This window comes from Panthera uncia, chromosome E1 (genome assembly GCF_023721935.1).
Source record: "Panthera uncia isolate 11264 chromosome E1, Puncia_PCG_1.0, whole genome shotgun sequence".
Classification (NCBI taxonomy): Eukaryota; Metazoa; Chordata; class Mammalia; order Carnivora; family Felidae; genus Panthera; species Panthera uncia.
This window is the reverse complement of record NC_064814.1, coordinates 20074274-20101284: the sequence shown is the minus strand read 5'-3', so window position 1 is coordinate 20101284 and position 27011 is coordinate 20074274. Positions and strand designations below refer to the sequence as shown.

The window sequence follows — 27011 nt, the reverse complement described above, 5'->3', positions numbered from 1 at the left end:
CCGGACTTCCGCTTCGCAGCCTCTGGCAATGAAAACACTACCACGTGGCCTGCAGCCTTGCGTCACCCTCCTTCGCCCAATGGAGAGCCGCGTCGCTGAGCTGGGGGCGGGTCGCTACCAGGGCGGTCCAGCCCACAGCTGTCGTCAATTGGCCAAGGGGGCGCGGCGGCGTTGAGTCATAGCCAATGGCGGCCGAGGGTGGGGACCCCACCCCCTCAGCTGCCGGGTTTGGCTCGGACGCGCCGGAGGATCTGGGCCGGGCGTGGGGGCGGAGCGAAGCGGGGACGGGGCGGAGCGAAGAAGGGCCGGGCGGGGCCAGGAGCGGAGGGGGGGGGCCGCGACCCGGCCCGCGGAGCCGGCGCCAGCGGGCTGCTGAGGTGGCTGTCGCCGGCTCGGAGCTGCGGCTTCCCCGGGTCGAGCCCCCGATGGAGGCCGAGGCCGCGGATGGCCCCCCGGGCGGGGTCGAGGCGGCGCTCAGCTGCTTCTCTTTCAACCAGGACTGCACGTAAGCCGCGGCGCCTGCTCTGCGGGGAGCTGGGGGGCAGAAGTCGCGAGCAGGGGTCTTGTCCTGTCGGCCACTTGTAGCGGGAGTGGCGCGGGCCTGCGCCTCCAGAGGGCCGCGGCAGCGCGGCAGGGGCGGCTCCCGGCCCGCACGGTCTGGGTGGGCTCCCTCTCCCCCTGCGGGGGTTCGAGCGCCCCCACCCCCGCTGTGGGCTGAGGGCCAGGAGCGGCCGGCCGAGCACGAAGGGAGGGAGTTCGCGGGCGCAGTGGGGCTGAAGAAGGCTACGGATCCAGTGGGGCAGAGGCTAGTGCCCCGAGTGGGGGTCTCGGAAGGAGGGGCAGAGGCCAAAACAAAGGAGATGGGCGAGGAGGGGGAAGTTGCAAGTTGACCCTAGGCGAGGTTGTTGGGGCCCAGGAAGATGAGAGTACAGGAAAAACTTTCCCATTTGTCCTTGAGCATCTCAACGTGGCATCTGGGCAGGGCCTGGGACAAAGAGGCAGCCTATCCGTGCGGCCAGGCCAGCCCTCGTCCCAGCCCAGCTCGGGGCATCTCGCCTTTCCACCCCCTCTCACTGTGTTCACACAGCCCCCTGGGCGAGGCAGAATCCTCTTCTCCGAGTCCCCGAGCCCTTTCCCGGGCCCGGCTGCCTTCTCTGAGAAGCGCGAGCTCCACCCTGTTGCTTTTTGAGTGCACTTGTAATGTTTCACTTCGATGTGCACTTTTGGACTTTGGCCAGAGAGTTAGAGGCTGAACCGTATTTCAGACCTCTCAAAGATTCAGTCCTTTACAAGTGAACGCCTGCTTCCTTACCTCTTTGCGTGGAATTGTTAGACGCCAGTCCTGGGGACCATATGGAATAATCTCTTGGGAATGTGCACCCCGAGCATCAAGCAGGGATGACTACTTTTCCAGGTTCCTACTTCCTGCTGTACCAGTTTCTGTCGTGTTCCTTGTTTGGAATGGGCTTCAGGCTTGTGCTTTGGCCGCCTGTGACTGGGCTGTGCTAATATTGAACATTCACTGGTGTAATTAAGGCCATCCTGTACCATAAGTAACTCTGGCTTCCATTCCCTTTGTGTTTCTGTTTAAAAACACCCTATGCCAAACAATATGCCTTTGTTCGGAAAAAAAAAAAAAGTATGTGTAATAGGGTAATTGGGTAGCTGGACGGCTTGGTTAGATGGGTGACTTTTAAGCCTTTTTTGACCACAGTCCACAATAAGAAATGCATGTTACAACACCCCCCGATACCCACATACATAGACTGTCTCCCAAAGGTGATTCATTAAATAGTGTTTACTCTTTCTATATAGTGTGATACCTTCTTTTAAAGCTGTTTGTGACTCATGAGCTGTTTTTAAGATCTCCTCATGGGTTGAGACCCGCAGTTTACAGAAATGATGGTGTAGATAAAATTCTGACATTTTGTAAGAAGCATTTTGCAAGAGAGGATGGCTGTTGAAATGCCAGAGTGTTTTCCTTCCCAACCGAACACAGGACAAGGAAAGGAGTCAGTTTGCTAGTTCACAGTAAATGTTCGAAGTTCTGCTTTATAAACATCGTGTATCAGATTTTTTTTTTTTTAAGTGGGGTTAGTTTTTACTCTGGGTGAGTCCCAGCTTTCTATGGCACTTGGGTAAGAATATTATTTTCAAAGCTGTTGGGTGCTTGGAAAGTTAATTTCCTTCGTCTCTATGGTCAGTTCTGTTTTCTTGGATGAAGGCTTTGCTGGACAGCTCTGTCTCACCTATAAATAAAAGTTTTTGTCAGAGTCAGTTGCTTTGAGCCACAGAGGATATGACATTGGATTTTAAAATAAGTCAAGCCCCTTACGTATGCATTTAGGAGTATCAGTGTGTCTTTCTTTGTAAGTGCAGGCTGAGTTTGCAATCCAGTAGTGCAACTAACCTTTACGAGTCTTCTTTGATCATACTTCATGCTTGGCACTGTGCTAGGCACTGTGGGTACATTTTTTCATTTGACTGGTGGCACATATTTGTCCCAAGCTCTATTCCTGTGAGAGGTGATGAGAATTTATTTATTTTTTTTCCTGCAGGAAGCCCTTATGGATAAAATAGGATTTTAGTCTGGATTCCTTGATTCAGCCTCCTTTGTGGCCATTGCTCAACATTTAAAACATAATAGTAACCACACTGCTATTTTTTCATGTATAAAATTCTTCTGGGAGCAGGCCTTATGTTTGAATTTTTTTTAATTTTTATTTTTTAAAGACTTTATTTTTAAGCAATCTCTACACCCAACGTGGGGCTAGCAGTCACGATCCCGAGATCAAGGGTCACACGCTCTACCGACTGAGCCAGCCAGGCATCCCTGAAAATTATTTTAAATTACCAAATCTTTCGGTTAATATCACAAGACTCTCATTACATTTTTCCCTTACTTACAAGCTTTAGAAACCTCAGTTGCCGCTAAACTTGTCTATAGTTATGTGAAAAAGTCCATGTGAAGAACGTTTAAAGACAGTAATCACTACAGGGCATATCAAAAAAGTTTTTTGAATCATAGAATAAAAAGGAGGTTTTTAAAGTGCAGGTGCAGTTGACACATGCAGCATTATATTTGTTTCAAGTGTACAACCTATTGTGATTCAACATTTGTATCAAACTGTATCATTGGGAAATGATCTCCACGAGAAGCCTACTAACCCATCTGTCAACCTACACAGTTAATGCAATATTACTTACTGTATTTCCTGTGCTCCACGTTCGTCCCCATGATGTATTTATTTTATAACTGGAAGTTTGTATTTCCTGATCTCCTTCACCAATTTCATATCCCCCCCCCCCCCCCCCCCCAAAAAAAAAAACCCTGTCATCTGGCAACCACCAGTCTATTCTCTGTAACTATGAGTCTGGGTTTTGTTTTGTTTTGTCTTTCTTAGACTCCACGTATAAGTGAAATCATGTGATTTTTGTCTTTCTCTGTCTGACTCATTTCACTTAGCACAGTGCTCTCATCCACGTTGTCGCGAATGGCAAGATTTTGTTCTTTTTTATGGCTGAGAAGCGGAGTGTGTGTGCGTGTGCACACGCCCGTGTGCACGTGTGCACGCATGCCGTGTCTTCTTTATCCGTTCATCCACTGCTGGGCACTTGGGTCGCTTCCATATCTTGGCTGTTGTAAATAACGCGGCAATGAACATACGGGTGCATACATCTTTTCGAGTTAGTGTTTTCAGTTTTTCTTCTGAAAGATACCCACAAGTGGAATTGCTGGATCATAGGGTAGTTCTCTTTTTAATTTTTTGAGGAATCTTCACGCTGCTTTCTGGCGTGGCTGCCCCAGTTTGCATTCATACCCATAGTGCACGAAGATCACCTTTCCAACACATCCTCGCCGACACTTGCTACTTCTTGTCTTTTTGATAACAGCCATTCTTACAGGTGTAAGGTGGTATCTCATTGTGAATTGGATTTGCATCTCCCTGATGATTGGTGATACCGAATGTCTTTTGATGAATCTGTTGGTTATCTGCACGGCTGCTTTAGAAAACTGTCAATTCAGATTCTTTTCCATTTTTAACCAGGTTGTTTTTTTTTTGTTATTGAGTTACGTGAATTATATATTTTCTTTATACCTACAAAGTTAATGCAGTATTATCTACTGTATTATATATTTATATATTTTTATAAATAAAAATATATTTATAAAAATATATTAAAAATATTTTATATGCACTTCATATATATTTACATATTTATTTTATATATTTATATATTTGTTTTATATTTTACTTACATAAAATATATTTATATGTATTTATATTATGTATATTTATATATATTTAGTTTATATATATTTATTGTATATATATTTTACATATTTATTACATATACTTATATATATTTGTTTTACATATACTCAAAGATAATATGTATTTTCTTATTTTATATTATACCATATACAGTATATATTTTGGATACTAACCCCTTAAGGGATATATAATTTGCAAATATTTTCTCGCATTCAGTGGGTTTTTTTCATTTTGTTGATGGTTTCCTTTGCTGTGCAGAATCTTTTTAGTTTGATGTACTTCTACCTTTTTGTTTTTGCTTTTGTTTCCCTTGCCTCTGGAGTCAGAGCCAAAAAACATTGCTAAGACTCCTGTCAAGGAGCTTGCTGCCTATGTTTTCTTCTAGGAGTTTTATGGCTTCGGGTTTTCCGTTCAAGTCTTTAATCCATTTTGAGTTCATACTTGTATGCGGTATAAGACAGTAGCCCAGTTTCACTCTCTTGCTGCACGTGGCGGCCGTGTTGTGAACTTGTAAGATGCCGGGGGCGTGCCTCTCGCCTCTCCAGGTGCCGTTGGTCATCATTGACGCTGCTCCGGAACCTGTCCTGCCCCTCAGGTCAGCCCCCCAGCAGGTGGAGGACTGCGGGACCCAAGCAACTACCTCACTGATTGAGAGTTGACCGCAGCCTCCTCTCCCTGTGTCCCGGGGAACAACAAACGTTTGGGTAGAAAAAAAACAATTCCAGGGAAAACCACATGACCTCCTCTTTTTTATTTTTAGGCTGATGAAACAAGAGCCTTGGCCATCAGGCTCGCCCCAGTCAACTGCTTATATTAGTATATGCTTCCCTGTGCAGAATGGATCTCACCTTTTCAAAGACCTGCTTCAAATGAGGAAGCTGGGCTAATTTTTAGTCCACTTAGGACTATTTTAAGGTCTCTTTCGGCTCTGACATCCCATTTTCCCAGGGTGAAGGTGCTCCAGGTCGGAGCGCTTTTTCTAAGTGTGCCCTGTGTGAGATTTTGCTCATCGCTGAGGTGTTGAGGGCAAAGCGGGAGGGATCTGGAAGGGGGTCCCAGCTGCGAACAAAATGGACTCGTTTGCTTTCATCCTGTGGCCAAAGAAACTGGCCAAGGAAACGGTCTTTCTGTATCTATTGGTCGAAAGTGAAAAATTAAGAAAACAAGATTTATTTAGCCCATACCGTTCCAGATGTGTTTAGTTTTTGTTTTGTTGGTTGGTTGTGATACTAGCTTTGTGGAACGTGGTATACAACAGAGTTTTCAACCCTGGCTGCACATTAGAGTACTTGAACTAAAAAAAGAAAAAGAGAGAGAGACAAAGAGAAGGAAGGGAGGGAGGGAGGGAGGGAGGGAGGAAGGAGGGAAGGAAGGAAGGAAGGAAGGAAGGAAGGAAGGAAGGAAGGAAGGAAAAGAGAGAAGAAAAGGAAAAAAGAAAAGAATCCAATTAAATAAAAAGCTCAGTGTTGGAGGAGCCGCGATAGACAATCATCAGTATTTTTTAAAAACTTCCCAAGTGAATTTAATGTACATTTAAGGATGAGAGCTACTGGTAAAAAGCATCTGCGGTGTTTTCATGGAAAATGATGAAAGGAAGCATCCACTAAATTGTACCTACTAATGACTGTGCCTACTATGACCGTGTGTTTATTTTTTAAGCAAAAATAAATAAAAAAATTGACCTCTTGGCAAAGTACCTCTCAGACAACCAGAAGACCCCTGATCGTGTTGGGAGTAGTGCAGGATGAGTATTCTTACGTATTCCGTCTTTCCTGTTTCCTCGCTGGGAAAGCACCGTCCCTGGGAGGTTTGACTTTCCTTCGATGAGTTTCAGCTCTCTGAACCTCATTCCCACGTGGTATTATCTTCCACAGATCCCTAGCAATTGGAACCAAAGCCGGTTATAAGCTGTTTTCTTTGAGTTCTGTGGAGCAACTGGACCAAGTCCATGGAAGCAGTAAGTGTGTGTGTGAAATCCCGGGGACACCGAATCCTTCCTCTAGACTTTAATCTGCGGTGCTCCTGAGCCGTCTGCATTTTTCTCCCGTAACTGTCAAACTGAAGGAGTCAGTCATTTTCAGACTTAAATATAAATCATTGCCTCCACTTGGCTTAAAAAGTAAAACCACAAGTAAGCACTTAGATTTGGCAATAGCTTAGGTAACCTTTTCTTTTTATATTAAGAAATCCTTTGTTTGAAACCTCGTCGTTAAACTTTTTCATAGACTTTTATGCACAGTCATCAGTTTTGATCATTGTGCTATCAGCAGGTCACTTATGGGTTTGTCTTTTTTCTTTTTTTTGCTGTCATACTGGCACTGTAGAATGTTGGTAACATTCATTCGGTCATGGAAGTGTTTTCTTTGTTTTAACCAAGCAGCGCTATCCCCTTTGCATAGATCATATTGAAGATGTTGGAGTACTCTTAGTGATTATTACAACAAAAATTAGTTCTCTTAATATCTCAGGGTAAGTAATAATTTGTGTCATCATAATGGAGAAGAATATGCAGTCTTTGGATTTCCTGGAAAGAAGGTGGTTTGGTAAATGAACACGTTGGGTCGCTAATGTATTTGTAAGATGTTATTTTTATTATGCCATTTTCATGAATACTTTGCTCTGTATCTGTCCTATGTTATTCCCTGTGGGTCCTGCCTAAGCACAAGGAAGGCACGCATCCGAGAAAGAATGTTCTCAGAAAACCACTGAGGTCTCTACCTGTGGGAGCTCAGGAGGCTTACTGACTGACCTTCTTCCTGAGCACAGACCCCCTTCCCTGGTCATCACACAGATTGTCTTCAACAGGAAAGGGATTCCAGACAGGACCAGGGAGGGGAGCAAGACAGGGAGGGGCACAGATGTAATTCTGTGACTGCCCCCACCCCACCATGGCTGTCCCCATGGCACCTGCTGGCCACAAAGACCAGAATTCCAGAAGCAGGGATTCCCCAGAGTAGTCAACCCTTGGAAACCTCTCGTGGAGAAAGGGTGGGCCGAGACTGTCCACACCTCCCAATATAGTTTCCAGAGCACACACTGGTGCCCTAGAGACGATTCTGCCCCACGGAAGGCACCCGGGGAAATCTCTGGAAGACCCGACTCTGCCTTCTGGTCACTAACGTTTTCTTCGGGTCTTGGAAAGGGCTGCAGAACCGCTCCCTTGGGAAACAGGCAAAGCTTCACTGTAGGGGAAAAAACCAGTCACTGCGAATGTGTGCTAATCTACGTGCGAGACGTAGAGGCCGCTGGCTGACTGGTGTGAGCTGGGCTCGGTGCCCGGAGGCCGAAATCTGTGTCACCTCAGCCTCCTTTCCCTCCCAGACGAAATCCCGGATGTCTACATCGTGGAGCGCCTCTTCTCCAGCAGCCTGGTCGTGGTGGTCAGTCACACAAAGCCGCGGCAGATGAACGTCTATCACTTCAAGAAAGGCACGGAGATCTGTAATTACAACTATTCCAGCAACATCTTGTCCATAAGGCTGAACCGGCAGGTGAGTGGGGAGAACCGCCCGGGGCTCCGAGGCTTCTGCTAATTGGCACCAAAGGAGAAGATGAGTGTCTTTAAAGATGAGTCTTTCTAAAAACAAACATCAGATGCCCAAAGGGATTTTAATACTCAGGCCTAGTATTATGGGGACATCTCGAGCCCACTCCAGGCACCTGTTTCAGGGATGTGTCCTCCCTGGTCCTTCTGCCTCGTGTTCTTTCTCCAACGTTGGCCACTGGCAGAGCGAACCCTCTTCCGCTGGATGCGGGCTGGGCGGAAGTCCGGCTCTGACGCTGTCCCGTGAGCTAGTGCAGGGGCACTGAACCCGGAAGAACATCTCTCCCTGGTTTGGTTGGGCCCTGGACGGCCCTGGACGGTGGCATCTGTTGCAGACCGGCAGTAATGCCTCTCAGAATGAAACCCCTGAGGATGAGTGTGGCCCCCCCCCCCCCGGGCTAGCTCTGAAGGCAGTTGGAAAACTGACCCTTCTCTTTGTCTCTCCTTGGGTTTTCCCAGCTCACCCTTACAGATCATCCTTGTAGTTTTTTCTTTGTCAAAGGAAGGGTTATTCTTATCTCAGATATACCATATATTCTCTTTAAAAATCGGAGTTCTTGTTAAATAAGTATTTGGGGGTATTAGCAGAGTTTCTCTTAAGTTATTAGATTTTATGGGCGCCTGAGTGGCTCAGTCGGTTATGTGTCTGATTCTTGGTTCCGGCTCGGGTCATGATCTCACAGTTCGTGGGGCTGACAATACAGAGCCTGTTTGGGATTTGTCTCTCTCTCCCTCTCTCTCCTCTGCCCCTCCCCTGTTGACGATCTCTCTCTCTCTCTCTCTCTCTCTCTCTCTCTCTCAAAATAAATAAACTTTATTTAAAAAATTATTAGATTTTTAAATCCTATAAGGGACAGGACTGTATCCATTTTGTTCACTTCTATAGACCTGGTAGAAAAGACAGTGCCTGGTAGAAAAAAATTGCTCAACAAATACCTGTTTCCCGAGTACCTATTAATTAAATAAATAAACAGATAGATTCTTTATGTGACCGTGCAGATCTTTCTACTCAGTTCAATATCCCCAGGATGGTGGAGGCCATTGCATTCATCAAGAACACGGTTTTCTTCCTTTTACCTAAAGTATTAAAAGCTAACAGATGAAAACAAAGTGCTTTCTTCTGTTTATGAGAAGGAAGAGATTATTTCTTTGAGCGCGGGCTCTTGGCCAGGGAGGGAAAGGCAGTTGGAGAGTTTTCGACTTGAAGGCTTTTAGCCCAGCGCTTGGCCCAGGGGCTCTCCCTGGAATTGGTAGCACATGAATACAGTAATAGCCAGTATATGAAAATTAAATCTCCTTTTTTGGCCCCTGATTGTCTTTTTAAGGTTGCTTAAGCAAAAGTCCTATAGAGATCACAACCCTCCCATAGTACGTACGGTATTTATTTCTATGATTTCTCCCTTACTTGCGCCCTGACGTTGTCATTAGCAAATGAGACAAAGGATTACTCAAGTGTCCGAGTCTGCTAGCCTTTCGATGCCACCCTGTCCTCAGTAGAATGCCATGGCTAGTGAGGGCCTCCTCCCTCAGCTTCTTTGGAATGCCAGTGAACCTAGCATCACTCCACCACCAATGGCCAAGTTCCCTGGAACCTGCTTACACCTCTCTCTTCTTTAGCATTTCTTTTCCTAAGAAGATGGTTTGAAACAGGTCTGGCGGAACATGTTTGGGCTTTGCTTTTCTTAAAACAAACAGGCTTGGGCCTTAGCAACTTTTGGGTGGGCACCTGCTGCAGCACCCCACCCCACCCCCACCCCGTGCCCCGCGGGGCCATGGTTTTGTGATGCCCAGGCTCTGCCGCCCCCTGCCGGAAACGAACAGGGCGAGAGTCGCACATCCTGCCCGCCGTGGCCCTCCTTCCATCGGGTCTTCGGGGTGGTGCAGTTCCTTTCTTAAAAACAACAGGAAACCATCCTTTTTTGTGGAGGGAGTTACGGGGAGAGAAAAATCCCTATTTTCTTCTAAATATATAGAGAGGAAGAATATTTAGTAATTGTGGTATTTTCCATTGTCGGTTGGTGTTATTCCCCTTGTCCTTAATTGAGGAAATGTGTCTTGTGGAATAAAGACGACACCCCCGAGATATTTCCATCTGTAAACTGTGACAGTGCTCGGACCATCTGTTCCGAGAGGCCCTGGTTGTCCAGATGAAGATTCCCTGGATTGGAGCCTCTGAGGCTGCATCTAAATCTGTGGTGCTCAAGGGCAGACACTATAAATATATGTTTTTTAATATTTATTTATGTTGGGGAGAGCGCAAGCTGGGGAGGGGCAGAGAGAGGGGGACAGAGGATCTGAAGCGGGCTGAGCGCTGACAGCAGTGACCCCGATGGGGGCTCGAACTCACCAACTGTGAGATCGTGACCTGAGCTGGTCAGACGCTCAACTGACTAAGCCACCCAGGCGCCCCTAGAAATATTTTTGTAATCACTAAAAGGAACTGTTACTTCTAAAACCTGAAAGAGTCGATGAGAGCGAAAGTGACCAGGAAGGAGCAGGACTGAAGTCCCACCCAGGGTCCTCCTGGGACTGAACACTGGTTGCTAAAGAAAGCAGTTTCTAGGGCCACGTTCACCCCGGAAGCATGCTGGCACATGAACTTGGGATATGGTGCCTCCTTTTTCCGCCTCGCTGTTATCTCTCTGTTTCCCTCCCGTTTAATTCTTATCTGTGGCTGGCAGGGGTCACCTGAAGTTGGCCAAGTGGACCACAGAGCATCTGGTGCCGTGAGAGTTGGTGGGAAAGATGTGGACGGGTGGGATGAACTGGATGTAGAGGCTGTTCTACGTGAGGCATACGTCGCGGACCCGCTATCCTGGGCCCTGGGTGTGGGGATACAGGAGGATATCGGAAACCTAAGAACATACGCATAGAGTACTGTAGTCCAAGCCAGAGTAAGTGCTGGCAAAAGGCGAAGTGATAGGGTGAATCAGGGAATGTATATTTCACAGAGAAACGCTAATGTCTGCCAACAATTCTGAGGCCCTATTAGAATTATTTTTTTACCCCTAGGCACCCAGACCTCTGTGCGGCCACAAAGCCTTAATGAAAATCGAGGAAGGTGTTTACATTTTATTTTTCTGCCCGGTAAAGGTGACGGTCCCCATTTTTCTGAGCTGTGAGAAGTCCTACTGGGAAAACAGGGCAGGCTTTTCCCTGGAGGAGAGCCTGTCAGGGTTTATTGGGGGGGGGGGGGGGTTGTAGTATTTTTAGGTGCCTTTGTCTCCAAGTGTTGTCTTTTAGGATAAAAGGATCTGGCCTGAGAACAGTGGTTCTCAGACTTAGGTGTGCATCAGAATCACCCGGGGTACTTGCTTGAAACCTCCCAAACCAGAATTTCCAGGGATAGGCCAGGCCTTGCCCCTCAGGTGCTCGGATGCCTCCTCAGAGCCTGAGAACCACTAGCTTAGAGGAAGGCGAGTCAGATGTGTGTAGGGGTCGTGGGCAGCTGCTCAGAGTGAGGAAAGAGCTACCCCACCAAAACTTCCTTCCCAACAGCCCCTCACCGGCACCCAACGTCTGTACTGGTGCTGAGCTACGGGTTCCGTCCCTTTACGCACCCAACGTCCACCCCGTGGCCTGTTTCCACTCGGTCGAGAGCATGGCCATCGGGAGGAAACCCTACGCCTGGAAAGCCTCATTTGAAAAGAGAAGGGTCTCCCTGCACTGGAAAGGGGGGCCCAGCGGAAGGAGCCGGGCACGGGGCGGGGGGGCACCTGGGACAGGAGGTACACACGAGGGCGGAAGGGCTTTCCAATTCCCTTTACGAGGGCTGGAGAGAGTACGCAGAAGTGGGTCTGGAGGAGACTTGAGCCGAACGAAGGTAGAGCTGGCGATTCTTCGGAGGGGATGATACCTACAATCGGCAATACAGAGGGAGCAAAGAAACCCACGTCTGTACAAGAGGGAGGCTTCGTTATGAGCGCCGAAAGGGAGCCTGTTTGGTGGGAACGGGGACCAAAAAGATTACCCCCAAATTGTCCTAAATGGCAAAGGGAGTCTGATCAGGAAGTGTCCGGGAATCCCTGTGCTAAAGAGAGGGACAAGTACCCCTCCCCCAAAAGAACCTCAATCTCTAAATGAGAAATTTTAAGATCTTGTATTTTATGCTTCTGTTCAGGTGCACGCGCACGTGTGTGTGTGTGTGTGTGTGTGTGTGCGGGTGTGTGCGTGCGCGCACGTGTGTAGACGGGAACATAATCTTCACATGGATCCTCAAGATCCTGCCTCCCTTACTGGGGCTCCCGGGTGGCTTGGTTGGTTAAGTGCCCGACTCTTTGATTCAGGCTCGGGTCACGATCTCACGGTCCATGAGTTCGAGCCCCGCCATCTGTACCGGTCAGCACAGAGCCTGCTCAGGATTCTCTGTCTCCGTCTCTCTCTGCCCCTCCTCTGCTCTCTCTCTCCCGTGCACGCCAAACAATAAGTAAACAAACATTAGAAACAAATTCTGCCTCCTTTAGGAGGCTTGGCATCAAGTCAGGGCTCGCACGAAAGATGAGCGATTTCGGCTTGGTCGGCTTCTTTCCGAGGAACCGGCCCTGTGGACTGATGGGTCTGTGTGCTTACAGAGGCTGCTGGTGTGCCTGGAGGAGGCCATCTACATCCACAACATCAAAGACATGAAGCTCTTGAAGACCATCCTGGATATTCCTGCCAACCCAGCAGGTGAGTCCCAGAATCGGGGAGGGGCCCCCCCACAAATCCCATGTCCAGCGGCTCCTTTCACGGGCTGGATTCCCTCCTCAGTTGAAAACCCGAAGCAGCATTTGTGGGGTCTGAGTCCTGGTGGTGTTCACCTCGGCGCTTTGCGTTCGTGGGGCCAGGTTCCAACCATATCGGGCCCCACGTCCTCCAGCACAGTGGCGTGGCCACCACGGCAGCCTGCGAGAAACCCCTTCCGTCTGGGACCCACTCTCAGTGAACGTGTCAAGGCATTTAAAGCAGACGGGTAGGAGGCTTCATGCATCTGATGCTAAAAGGTGTTTACCCCTAATTATTTTCTGTGGTTGTTCAGGGCAGAGCAGGTGTAATGCTCAGAAGCAGGTCTTGACTTGGCGTGTCTGCACGAGTAGGAGAGAGGCTGTGAGGAATGCGTTTTATGAGGTTACGGTGAAATCTCTCTACTCGGGCGATGCGCTAGGATACTGGTTTTGAACTAAACTCTTCAGATATAATACCGTTTGGTAAGTTCCTCGTGTTAAGAATGGGAACTGATTGGTCTTGGTAGATTGAAAGAGCAGATGACTTCCCCAAGCTAGAAGTCAACAAGAGGGGCACCCGGGTGGCTCCGTCTGTCAAGCGTGCACCTTGGGCTCAGATAATAATCTCGCGGTTTGTGAGTTCGAGCCCCACGTCGGGCTCTGTGCTGTCAGTGCAGAGCCTGCTTCGGATCCTCTGTCTCCCTCTCTCTCTGCCCCTCCCCTATTCATGCTCTCTCTCTCTCTCTGTCTCAAACATAAATAAACATTAAAAAAAAAAAAAAAAAGCAAACGAGAAGGAAGTCCTTCGTTGTGCAGGAGGGTGGAGAGTCGTCACACTAGAATAATTTGTGCGCCCCGTGATTCAGGTTAACATTTGTAAATTATATTCTAGTTTCTCAGTAAGTGACCGCTTCAGTTTACAGCAGTTTCCTAATTCTTTGACTTTCTCTGAATTTCAAGATCGGTATGGCCCAACCCAAGTCACTAGGCTCTTTGGGCCTCAGTTTGTTTGTTTGTTTGTTTTTATCTGTAACATGGGATATAGTACTGCCCATCTCGCAGGATCAGCTGAGAATTACAAGAGGTTGTGTTTGTGAAAGCCACCCGCCCACAGGCTGCCATGCGGTAAAATCTCCTATGCCTCCTCTCCGTCCCCCCTTCTCAATCATACAGATGGCCCTTTGCTGCCAACTTCAGTGCTTTAAAATCTCAGCTGTGAAAAAAGAGATTTTAAAAGATCAAAGCAGGGCGCCTGGGCGGCTCAGCTGGTTGAGCATCGACTCTTGACTGGCTCAGGTCATGATTTCAGGGTTCATGAGATCGAGCCCCACATCGGGCTCTGTGCTGTCAGCACAGAGCCCCCTTGGGAATTCTGTCTCCCTTTCTCTCTGCCCCTCCCCCACTTGCTCTCTATCTCTCAAAATACATAAAAATGAACCTTAAAAAAAATAAGTGATCAGGGGCGCCTGGGTGGCTCAGTCGGTTGAGCGTCCGACTTCGGCTCAGGTCGTGATCTCGCAGCACATGAGTTCGAGCCCTGCGTTGGGCTTTGTAATGACAGCTCAGATGGAGCCTGGAGCCTGGTTTGGATTCTATCTCCCTCTCCCCACTGCCCTCTCCCCCCCCCACCGCCCCGCCCCGCTCACACTCTGTTCTGTCTCTCAAAACTGAATAAGCATTAAAAATTTTTTTTAATTTTTTATTTATTTACTTTTTTTTTACATTTATTGATTTTTGAGAGACAGAGTGAGACAAAGTGAGAGTGGGGGAGGGGCAGAGAGCGAGGGAGACACAGGATCGGAAGCAGGCTCCAGGCTTCTGAGCTGTCAGCACAGAGCCCGACGCGGGCCTCGAACCCACACACCGTGAGATCATGACCTGAGCTGAAGCTGGATGCTCAACCGACTGAGCCCCCCAGGTGCCCCAGAAAAAAAAAATTTTTTTAAATAAATAAGTGATCAAAGCCATTTTGGCCGCTCTAAATTTCTGTGAGATGATGACTTTAAGTGAAGGAGCTACGGGCCATCAGTGTTTTGTTCTAGGAACGTGAGGCTGAGCTGCTCTGGAAAACGTACGTGTTGCAGAGGCACCGTGCACCTGCTGCCACAGTAGGTGCCGCCAGGCACAGATGCACACACCCAGCAGGGACCCCAGATCTAGCCCACCGGTCCCTGGAGACCGTGTGCTGGGTGACACAGCCCAAGACGGGCTCTGGCACCTTGCGGGGCGAGGACCCAGCACGGGACCCTGCAGTGCGGACAGTTCAAAGGAGGATGTGCTCTTCCCATAGGGCAGGGGAGGTGCTGCGGAATCTGAGCAGAACACATGGCGGGGGTGGGGGGGGGGTGGGGTGGACCTGAACTTGACCTTGACAGATTGGGGGCAGAGACCACCCAGGCGGCCTGGGTTCTCCATTTCTCTGGAAAGGCCGGGGGTTCGCACAGCCAGCACCCTCGCCAGTGGAGGGGCCTGTGTGTTAGCATCGGCCAGTTTCACGTGTTTCTGCGGGGACACGCTCGGCCTGCCTGCAGGACTGGCCCCACTCCTCCCAGGAAAAGCACTTTCTCCCGATCTACTCTTAATGTTTAGCAAATGTAGCTGTTTTCCTCAGCTCAGAAAAGCCCTTGGTTGCCTCACTTTTTGCAGTTTAAACGGGGAGGAAAGAAGGTTGGAAAGGGTGGGCATTTTGTGTTTTCTGTTAGAGAGAACGGGTGTTATTTGTAAAGGAATAATTTTATCTCGAGAAAAGTTAGAAACAGTGGGAGGTGTTTTTTCTGTCCCAGATAAACGTTATGAATGGATTCAAGGGCAGAGTTAGCATTTCCTTCTGAAAGACCACGCACAGGGTGGGTCGAAAGACCAAAATATGCCTTATGACACTTTTGATGTTCTTTGGAGAGATAGCCCAAGACTTTTTTTCAAATGCTGAAATTTATAATTAGCATCTTAACTTCCACCGAGCCCCCTTTGTGCTCCAGTAAAACGGGGATGATAACATTTACTCCGCAGAGTCATTCTGGGGAAGATTAACTGAGGGCAGGGAGCGAGCGAGCGAGAGCAAAGGCACGGAGGGCTCTCCGGGTCAGGCGGGCTCACTCACTACTCCAGCCCCTGCCCGGAGGGCAGCCTGACACGGTCAAAGTTGCACTCGCAGTGACGTGCCCGGTTTCTTGCTCAAGAACAGTCAGCAGACTCTGAGCTGTCCAACCCAGGAATATAAAGTATTCAGTGACCAGGAGTCTCCTTGCTTCTCATTCCCTCATTTATTTATTCTCTAAATGAAAATATAAGACAGGAACTCCGGCTCTTGGTTTGATAACTCCTTATTGGGTACACAAAGGAGACAGAGTCCCCCGTCCAATTGGCCAGAGCGCACGGATTCTGAGTGTATTGAAAACTAGTGAGCGCCAAATAAATGACATACACAGAACTCTACCCTTGCTTCTACTCAGTATCCAGTGCAGCTGTAAATTTCCTTCCTTTTGTCTGTGTTCGTGTTGTGGCCATTCCTGTTGTGTCAAAGATTGCAGGCTGTTTCCTTTAAAGAGTTTGGCCAGTCGGGGCTCAGAGTTAATTTCCTGCTAGCACAGCAGTCTGTGTGCTGAGCAGTGAGGGTGGAGATCTCCATCCAGATTCTGCCAACTGCAGATCTTAACGACCTTCCACGAGTACTGAGGGAGCAGTCTATACCACACAGCAGTGCGTATAACAGAACAAAGTAGCGGTTTATACCCCAGCGAGTGCTCTTTCTGAGAAGGGTCACACAGATGGGGTAGATGGCTCTCCGTTTGCAGTCACCCAGAACATTTGCAAACACAGAGATTTCTGTCTATTTTTGAGAACTGGAAAACATATGCTGAGACAGTCATCAACCCAGAGGGAACCGCACTGTATAAATCACTGTTAACTTGCACTATAAATACCCAGGTGAGGATGATTTAGAATCCTAGGACTTCCTTCCAATTCCAGCCGAGGACCCTGTTGGTCCTTGCACTGATAACAGGCACTTCTTTTCCAGCCGCAGAAGAATCACAGCCCAACAATTTCAGGGAAGTTACAGCTGCCAGTGATTTATGAGAATGTGTATCCATTCTAAAATAAATACAAAAGCCACACCAACACCTAATTCCTATATAGAAAAAAGACTAGGAGAAAATATGCTCAAATATGGAGAATGGTGCAAAGCCTCTGAGTTTTAGAATAATGAGTGATTTTTTTTTTCTCGCTTTCTATTTTCTGGACTTTGCAAATATTTTTACACTATGACTTTTCTGTTATAAAATGTTATCAGAGACAAAGCTTATTTCCTTCCTCAAGAGGGCTTTATGTGACATCTGTGATGGAAACAGAAGACGGGTAGGAAGGTAATATCTAAGCCTGAAGCAAACTCTTAATGCTCTCCCTGGGGGGCTTCAGAAGAAATAAAAATGCATTCTTATAGCTGATTGGATTTGGCTGAGAACTGGACCATAGGAAACTGAAGGAACTCACAGTAAGCATTTCTGGGGACCTTCATTAAGTCCGCAAAGGTTGGTGTGCAGGGTCCCTTGGCTAAATTGAAGTGCACTGGCAGAGATGTGAGACCAGAGGCGAAGCTCTCAGATGAGTGGTTATGTGTCAGAGTATGCCCGTCCGTGGCATCATCCTTTCCCTGTTAGAATCTAGGGTCACTTCACTCTCTATTAGTACAGAAAGTTCGATGTCGGCTGAAGAAGTTGAAGCCTTTCCTCCTTTCTGGGATGTTTGCATTTTAATAACAACAACAACAACAAAAAACTCTGAAGTTCACCTCACACTGTCAGAATGGCTTTTATCAAAAAGACAGAGATACAAAGTGCTGGCAGGGTGTGGAGAAAAGAGAACCCTCGTGCACCGTTGGGGGGAATGCAAACTGGTGCAGCCACCACGGAAAGTAGTACAGAGGCTCCTCAAAAAATTGAAAATAGAACTACCTTATGACCAAGAAATTCCACTTCTGGATATTTATGCAAGAAAGAAAAGAAAAGAAAAGAAAAGAAAAGAAAAGAAAAAGGAAAAGAAAGAAAACATTAACCCAAAAAAGATCACCTATACACCCGTGTTCATTGCAGCATTATTTACAATAGCCAAGACATGGAAACAACCATGTCCATTGGGTAAATGGATAGAGAAAATGTGTGTGTGTGTGTGTGTGTGTGTGACAGAGAGAGAGAATATTTGCACATATATATGTATATATACATACCTATATATATGCATATGCATATATATATATATATGCGCAATGGAATGTTATTCAGGCATTTAAAAAAAGGAACTGTTGCCATTTGGGACAAAATGGATGGGCCGTGAGGGCATTATGGGGAGTGAGAGCTGGAGGCGGGTGAAATGGACAGAGGGGTGAAAAGGTACGAAGTCGCAGCTGTCAAGTAAGTAAGTCACGGGGATGTCACGTACAGCATGGTGGCCGCATCGCTGAAAGTTGGTAAAAGATCTTCAAAGCTGTCATCGCGAGAAAAACACTTTCATAACTGTGTGCAGTAGCAGCTGTTAACAAGACTGAGCACGGTGATCCTTTCACGATGCAGGACAAATAACAGACCATTATGTGGTGCATGTAAAACTAACATAACCTCATCTATGTCAATTACACGTCAATTAAATTAACAAAAAACAAGACACCAAAACACGAAATGGCAACTGAAAGTATCTGTCCAAGCTCTCTGCCCAAATACCTCCCGTTCTCCCCGCCACAAAGATGGGCCTTGATATCTTCAGGGAGAGGGTGTCAGTAAATGCAGACTTCGCGTCTTAGAATGTCAAAGCTGGGAAGATCGCTGTAGCCCCCTCAGGTCGCGAAACATGAGCAGGTGGCCTCCAAAGCCCTCCGATGACTCAGCCGGGGCCACACAGTAGATGGCAGGCCTGAGTCTTGACTGCCCGTCCTCAGCCTAGCCCTGCCAAACGGATATTCTCAAAACACTGGGCTTTTTTTTTTTTTTTCTTAGCAGCGAGGTTGAGCCCTAATTCACAGGCCGTGTGATCCACCCACTTTAAATGGTGCACCATTCGATAGCTTTTAGTATAACCACTACCACAATTTGAGAACATTTTTCCTCACCCCAGAAAGAAACCCCATACCTTTTAAGCCATCACCCCCTGGATCCCCAGCCCAGATAACCCTAATCTACTTCATGTCTGTCTAGATTTATCTATTCTGGCTGTTACACGTAAGTGGAATCGTAATACAATATGTGGTCTTTTGTGACCCACTTCTTTCACTTACATATTAGAGCATGTATTCAGGGGCGCCTGGGTGGCTCAGTCGGTTAGGCATCCGGCTTCGGCTCAGGTCATGATCTCACGGTCCGTGAGTTCAAGCCCCGCGTCGGGCTCTGTGCTGATGGCTCAGAGCCTGGAGCCTGTTTCAGATTCTGTGTCTCCCTCTCTCTCTGCCCCTCCCCTGTTCATGCTCTGTCTCTCTCTGTCTCAAAAATAAATAAACGTTAAAAAAAATTAAAAAAAAAAAAGAGCATGTATTCATTCTATTGTCTAATAGTATTCCATCATAAGGGTACTATTTACCGCTATTCATTAGCTGATAGACATTTACATTGTTTCCTTTTTTTTTTTTTTTTTTTTTTTTTTTTTGAGGGGGGAGAGAGAGAGAGAGAGCAGGAGCAGGGGAGGGGCTGAGGAAGAGGGAGACAATCTTAAGCAGGCTCTGTGCTCAGCACAGAGCCCCACACGGGGCTCGATCTCACAACTGTGAGATCATGACCTGAGCCCAAATCGAGTCAGATGCTTAACTGACTGAGCCACCCAGGCGCCCCCGTTTCCACTCTTGGACTCTTACGATATTGCTACGAACCTTTGTATACAGGTTTTTATGTGGCTGTACGTTTTCGTTTCTCCTGGGTACATACCTAGGAGTAGAATTGGGGGCTTATAGGATACCTCTATGTTTAACTTTTTTAAGGACTGCCAGACTGTTTTCCAAAGCCATGCCTATCTTACCTTCCCAGCAGCAGTGTAGGCGGGTTCCAATTATCTGCCTTTTTGATTATAGCCATCCTAGTGGGTGTGAGGTGATATCTCATCATGGTTTTGATTAACACTGCCTTTATATATATATATATATACACATATATATATATACATATATATATATATATATATATATATATATATAAAATTTATTGTCAAGTTAGCTAACATACTGTGTCTACAGTGTGCTCTTGGTTTTGGGGGTAGATTCCCATGATTCTTCGCTTACATACAACACCCAGTGCTCATCCCAACAAGTGCCCTCCTCAGTGCCCATCACCCATGTCCCCCTCCCCCCTCCACCCCTCAACACTGCTTTTTTTTTTTTTTTAAACATCGTGCTCAGAAACGTCCAGCACGTACCCACCACACTTGTAAGATCTTAACTCTTTGGTGGGGTCCTCAAGCCCTTCCCCTGTTGCCACATCCAGTCTCTCAACCATCCCTTCTGCTGAGCAGCCCTGTGGGAACCCACCGCGCAGGCCGCCCCAACCTCCCAATGCGCTTCCCTCCCTTTCCACGAGTTTCACAAGATCACAGTGCCTTCTGCCTGCCAGCTGCTCTCGGAATTGTGCTTGCGTGGCAAAGAGCCCGGAGGAGATGGGGCATTGTCGCCCGGGCAGAACTGGGGAGACATGAGAGTCCCTTCCTAAGGGTGGGGCTGAGAGTGATCGTGTACAGGCAGGGGTTGCAGGGTGCCGGGGCACACAGGTAAGGGCTCTGGGCCCCGTCACTTTCCTCCCACGGTTCTGTATGTCGAGGGCCAAGGGCACAGCCCTGGCTATGTCCTCAACAAAGCCAGAGAGCAGGAGGGAGGACCTGGGTTTCGCTTCTCAACGATGGATTTTTTTTTCCTCTGCTCTTCCCCCCAGCAGATTAGGTTGGGTACATTTTAGCCTAAAGTTTTTATAATGTAATTAACCCATTTCATATGCTGACTTGTCACAAAGATGTTGCAGTTTGTATTTAAAAAGATGTCTCTCTTGCCTAATCGCGAAGAGCTTATGCTGCTAATGCTTTTGGTTCTAACAATTCTTTGAATTCACTTCTGTCAACATACACTTCTACTATTAATCCAGACCATTGTTGTGAAAATCCTTTACTTAAACGCTTTTCGGACTTACCCCCCCGCCTTGAGTCTCCTCATAAACAAAAATAACTTAGGTCGGCTCAATGGTGTCATTGGCTGTTTACCCTTCCAGAATATTGTCCGGGCATCTTCAATCCAAAATGTCCTCTTTCAGGGCACTTGGGTGACTCGGTCAGCCGGTTGGGTGTCTGGTTCTTGATTTCAGCTCAGGTCATGGTCTTGTGGTTCGTGGGGTCGAGCCCCAAGTTAGGCTCCCCATGGACAAGGCTGAGCCTGCTTGGAATTCTCTCTCTCCCTCTCTCTTTGCCCCTCCCCCACTCGCACTCTTGCCCTCTCTCTCTTTCAAAATAAACATTTAAAAGAAAGGCCCTCCTCCCTCAGATGAGCTTCCACCTCTGGGGGCCCCCATCTCTCTTCTCAAGGCAGGACGTTTGGCTTAGATAGGGGGCAGTTTCTAAATGGGTCCTTCCCCCCAACCTCCGCCTCCTGTTCTCCATCTTGACATGACTGGCCAGCTGCAGGTTAATCGCCTGCAGGAAGGCTACGACATGCTGCCTTTTCATAGCAGGAAGATTTATTTCCGTGAAGAGTAACTTCTCTTACAGCCTTGGAGGGTAACGCAAGAGAAGTGGATGTGGTTTCAGAGCCTGGGGGGGTGAAATGGCAAGAAGAGCATTTTCAGTGTTCTGAGTTCGTATTGCTTCTCTGGGGAGAAGACACGGCTGGTCATGAGGTCATGAGGTCTTCCCCTGTGAACTTCAAGGGCGTAAATTAGAAGGTTTAGAAGAACCTCCTCAAAAGTCAACATCGGCTAGGCTATTCCTCCCCTCGCCAGTAGGTGGCACTGGAGTCGCGCGGTTTTCAGATGCCCTTTCCAGGCAGGGTTTCATCCGAGGTTCATTCTTTGCAGGTCTCTGTGCCCTCTCTATCAACCATTCCAATTCTTACGTGGCCTATCCTGGAAGCCTGACCACAGGCGAGATTGTGCTTTACGACGGACACTCCCTGGTGAGCTGGCAGGGGCGAGGTGTGGAGGGAGAAGCCATCCTTGGGGCGGGGGGGGGGGGGGGGTCTGTCCTGGCCACGGAGGTGGGGTGTGGAGGACAAGGCAGTAATATTGCCCTCGCTGCCATCAGTCAATGTGACCGTGAGGCAGCACGCCTGGCCCGGCGAGACATCCACAGTGTGGCAGAAACTGCTCGCCAGCTGGCGGCCCACTGTCAGACTGAAAGTGTCACGCTGTGCCATGTCACAGCCGGTGACAGTGTGCAGATGTTTCACATGCCCTGTCCCCTGCTCTCTGAGGCTTCACGGAGACGATGGCTGCAGGAAGTCACCCACAGCTGCGTGCGAGGACAGCCACGGCCGCATCGCCCGCGTGGGGCATGTGGCTGGCTGTCCGTCATCCCGAGGGCGGGACAAGGGGTAGCGACAGAAGGGCTCTGGAGGCAGAATCTAGATACACTCGGAAAGGATGAACGGCTTCTCTGGAAATGGCCAGTGGGAAGGGAGAGACAGGGCACCCAGCAAATGAGGGAGGGTGTTTGGGAAGAAAAGAGAGAGGAGAGGGATCTTCCCCAGCATCGATATCCATTTTCCCTTGTTACCAACAGAAAACTGTCTGCACGATTGCTGCCCACGAGGGGACGCTGGCCGCCATCACCTTCAATGCCTCGGGCTCCAAACTAGCGAGCGCATCTGAAAAAGTGAGTTCACTCCCTGCACCTCGTGTTCAGGGGGCTCTCAGGTCAGGGCTCCACTGGATGGCTCCCTCAGGACCAAAGATCTGAAGAGATGAGACTGGGGACAAGGACTGACTGGTCTCTGGACCCACTCGGAGTCCATATCCGAGGGGAGTCTCTGACCCACGCACGCTGCATAGACTGATACGTTTATTAATTCAACAGACCAAAGACCTGTGCTAGGCAGGATATGAGATATGTGGCACAGAAACTGGTGGTCTTATTGAGAAACGTGTGTGCGCGTTCGTTATCCCCAGATGCAGACAGATTCTGCATTTCATAAGCAGTGTCAACAAAATGTTGTGCTTTCAGAAGAAATTGATCTCTTCTGACTGGAATGGTCAGGGAAGGTGATCAAGTTGAATTTCAAATGCCACGAAGCACAAGTGGTTTTTGACAGGGACAGGCAATATTCTAGGAAGCCTGAGCATTTCGAGCAAACACACACAGAGCCTTGGGGTGCAGGGTGGGGAGGGAAAAGGGACCCAAACGTGCCAAGAATTGCTTCTCTGGCAACGTACAAACAAAACCCCCCTATGCTCAACACTTTGTGCCTCCCCCTTAGAGACAGGTGTTCCACACCAATAAAACAAGCTCCCCTCTGAAGGGACGTCTCTGTCCGAGGCCATCAATGGTACAAAATGTCCACCTGCTTGCTTTCTCAGGGCACCGTCATCCGGGTGTTCTCTGTACCTGACGGGCGAAAGCTCTACGAGTTTCGGAGAGGAATGAAAAGGTCTGTGTTCACCGTGAAGCCCGTGTTACGGGACCCACCGGAGTCCCGCCCGCAGCGCAGGGCTGGCGGCCCGCTGGGGCAAGTGCGGAGGGTGGCTCTGTGCCCCCCTCTCCCCCGGAGGAGATATAACTGTACTTCCCCGGGTAACTGCCTTCGATGCCGTGCTGGGTGCTTCGTGCACCCGACAGCATGGCTGCTGGGTTTGCTCGCTTGTTTGTTTGTTTATTCTGAGATGTGGGAGGGGCAGAGAAAGAGGGAGAGAGAGAATCCCAAGCAGGCTCCACGCTCTCAGCACAGGGCCCGACACAGGGCTCCACCCTGTGATCCCTGAGATCATGACCTGAGCCGAAATCAAGAGTCAGACGCTTAATCGACAGAGCCACCCAGGTGCCCCCTCGGCTGCCGCTTTCACACAGGATTTCGGCCGTCAGAGCCCTTTTCCCAGGTGTGCGGGGGCAGCCTGCAAAGGAGAAATGAGAGGGCGAGCAAATCACCATCCAGAAGCAGCTTGTAAAGTGAATGGGCCGGGATCCTAGCGGCTGCAGCGTTTGCAGCCCGATCGGTGCCCGAACAGCCGGAAAACTAACGAGATGCCAGAAAGGGGCGGTGCCTTGTTTCTTCCCGAGACGGGGACCCTTTACCAGTCCTCCCAATGCTAATTTCTAAGTGTGCGTGATGCAATGTCAAGGAGACGTTAGAACACCCAGACTCTCCAGGACACATTCAGTTCTCTTACCAAGCTGGTTTTTGAGCTATAAAGCGATCACCCTCATGCTCCTGGCTCAGTAGTCTGTCTATACGTCGCTGTGTTCCTAGGTACGTGACAATCAGCTCCCTAGTTTTTAGTATGGACTCGCAGTTCCTCTGCGCCTCGAGCAACACCGAGACCGTGCACATCTTCAAGCTGGAGCACCTCACCAACAGGTGAGTAACTGCCAGACGCACAACACTCGTCAGGCTGGAGAGGCCAGGCCCTGGCTCGCCTGTGCCACCGCTGTCCGCACGAGCGACTCCTTATGAGTGCCATGCGCTCGGCTTTACTTGGCCTCACGGGAGTGGTGAGTGTCTGCCGGGAGAACCTCGGTGGTGGAACGCACGGGAGCGCAGACCCCGGGGCCGCCCTCCCGAGGTCACACCCCGCCTCTGCCCCTTCACGCGCTCCGAGACCCCGGCAGGTGATTTCCGCTTTCTGTGCTTTCGTACAAAGTACTCAGCGGTGCGTCTCGGGCTTGTTGCGAGCGTTCGGCGGGTTCCTCGACCTGAAGCGTGTGGTGTAGCGCCTGGCACACAACGGGCACCAATAAGTATTCGGCAGCAGCTATCCAAACAGTAACAGACGAACCACTGCCATCGCGCCCACTTTCAGTGCCCGTGACTGTCCCCAGCCGGGTGGTAACAGAGTGAGAAATAAACCCCCGTGCTTCTGAGCTCCAGCCCGCGCTCCCGACCAAGCTCCGGGCCTGTAGACAAGGGGCCTCTCGGCAGGTGCTCCCAGGAGCACGCGGCCAGCCCGGTCCCTGAGGCGCTGCCCGGTGCGCCGAGCACGGAGGCGGGTGTGTGCCCCCACCCATTGTCACCTCCCGGCGACCGGTGCCCGCCCCCTCCGTCTGGCGGCCGCGTTGGGATGGCGTTGGAGGACCGCAGGGGGTGCACCGGGTCCCCTCGAGTTCTCCCTACCGCCGCGGCTCACCGGGGATCAGGGTGGCTACAGGGCTGTAATCACACAGCGCCCGGGGCCTCCTGCCCGGAGGTTTGCTTCCCACTCAGTCTGGCCGGGGCGGCCCTGCCGCTGAGATTGCGGCGTCCTTCCGTGGGCCCGAGCCAGGCTGGAGCTTAGTTTTCCGAGTCCACACGGCGATCTCATCTCGTGCCCTCGCCTGGCCCCCTTCTTAGGAGTCCGGAGACCAGACGAACCATCACCTGCAACTTTTTTAATGTAGGGAAGCGGTCGCGTTGGGAAGCTCTTAACAGCTTCGCAGTGGTCCTTCCGAAGGACAAACGAGCACTCGATGCCCTTTCAGAATTGCCAGAATAGCATGTCCCGAGCCGTTCCAGGTGGGCAGAACATTATGCTAAGGGCACAGTGCCTTCCCGCTGCGGTGAGCGCCGCTCACAGCACGGGGCTGTGCCGAGCCTTGGCCCGGTGCCCACCTCCCTCCTCCTGTGCCTTGTCCCCGCAGCCGACCCGAGGAGCCCTCCACCTGGACTGGCTACATGGGAAAGATGTTCATGGCCGCTTCCAACTACCTCCCCGCCCAGGTGTCCGACATGATGAACCAGGACAGGGCCTTTGCCACCGGGCGCTTGCACTTCTCTGGGCAGAGGAACATCTGCACCCTCTCCACGTACGTATGGCGCCACCCGCTGTCGCAGGCACCACCTTCTACGGCTCGGTTTGCCCAAAGCGCACAGGTCCCCGAACACGCGCCAGGAGAAAAAGAAGGAAGGAGGCCCCGAAGAAGGGCCGTGGCCGTCAGCCGCCGCCCTCTCTGGTTGTCACGTGTGTTCTGGGGGGTGGGGGGGGGGGGGGGGGGGCGTGAGCTGGCGTGGGAACTTGAACCTTGTGGTTCTGCCGACGCTGTCTCGAAAACAGTTCCCGTTCTTCTAAGTAACTCTGTAAAAAGACTCCGGCTCCGTAGGTTCCGACGCCTGTGGGGTCGACAGATGTTTCATCCAAGGAGCTTGAAGGAGTTTGTTAAGGAAGGCGAACGTTTTTTAAAACTTCTAAAACGAGCCAGCCGATTTTGTCCTTTGTCCTTTCCGTCACGGTTAAAGGCAGAAACACGCATAAGCCAGAGGCCATGTCCCACTCAGGTCCGCTGATTTCCTCGGTGGCACCTTTTCAGAGTAATAGCAGACGCACACGTCGTTTGTCTCGTCCACACAGTTGTCTTCCAAGATGAGAAATAATCCTCGAGGTGGATCACTAGGTCATAATGCCAAGAAATAGCCAGAAACCCAGGACCTGGGGCCAGTGGGCCGGGTAAAGGGTTCCTGAAGGCAGGAGAAGGAGCCTGGGGTCATGGGGTGGGGGAGGCTGTGTCATTTGAAGCCAACCCGGTTACCTGCCTCTGTTGAGGTCACAGCACGTATTTTACTTGGCTCTTAGGATCCAGAAACTGCCAAGACTCCTGGTCGCGTCTTCCGATGGACACCTTTACATCTACAATTTGGACCCTCAGGACGGAGGAGAATGTGTCTTAATCAAGACCCACAGGTGAAGAGACTAGTTTTCAGAAAGCCTCTTTAAGAGCTGGTTGTGTAAAGCCGTCACGTGGCCAAGAACGACAAGCTTCGGTGCCCTGCTTGTCTGTCGTCCTGGCTGGTGTTCTCGGTGGCCCGCTTCGAGTGGGCACCCGCTCCTCGCTGGGCTCCACGTCAGGCACCCTTGCCACGCTGTAGGCTTCTGGAAGAGTTGCTGAGATGCGTAATGTGCACTTGAAGAAGCAGAATGATTTCATACGGCCCTTTCCTCCTCACACGTTCCCTCGTACATACTGGGAGCTCCAAAATGTGGGCCAAAGGGAATTGAAAAGTTCTCCTGACATCTGTGGCCTCTTGACAAGGCGACCTCTTCCTGCTGTGACAGGACCCCACGAGCTGCCACCGCCCCCTCCCCTTGGCCCGCGGAGCCCCCCTTTGTGAGCGAGTCTTAGCGTCCTGGCCAGAGTGTACCAGAAAGAGCAAAGGGCCAATCTTCATTCAGTCAGTACAAGAGAAAGGGGTCGTTGTGAAGTTGCATGATTGACCCCAGCAGTTCGAGGTCGCTGTTTAGGTCATGTGACCCAGCAGTGTACTCATCAGTCCTTTTTCTTTTTTTTAAAGTTTATTTATTTTGAGAGAGAGAGGGCGAGTACACGAGCCGGGGAGGAGCAGAGAAAAAGGGACAGAGA

The 27011-nt window shown here is 49.7% G+C and overlaps 1 protein-coding gene across 1 annotated transcript in view; it reads left to right on the top strand.

Annotated features, from left to right (window-relative positions):
* Window positions 1-317: 317 nt before the first annotated feature.
* The window catches only part of WIPI1 (WD repeat domain, phosphoinositide interacting 1), a 30603-nt gene continuing 3909 nt past the window's right edge, over window positions 318-27011 (top strand). The window contains exons 1-10 of the mRNA XM_049636402.1: window positions 318-505; window positions 6152-6234; window positions 7599-7768; window positions 12393-12489; window positions 21551-21648; window positions 22254-22346; window positions 23048-23118; window positions 23935-24042; window positions 25299-25463; window positions 26228-26335. Of these exons, the coding sequence (XP_049492359.1) occupies window positions 426-505; window positions 6152-6234; window positions 7599-7768; window positions 12393-12489; window positions 21551-21648; window positions 22254-22346; window positions 23048-23118; window positions 23935-24042; window positions 25299-25463; window positions 26228-26335 (1073 nt within the window). The 5' untranslated portion in view covers window positions 318-425. The remainder of the gene's footprint in view (window positions 506-6151; window positions 6235-7598; window positions 7769-12392; window positions 12490-21550; window positions 21649-22253; window positions 22347-23047; window positions 23119-23934; window positions 24043-25298; window positions 25464-26227; window positions 26336-27011) is intronic.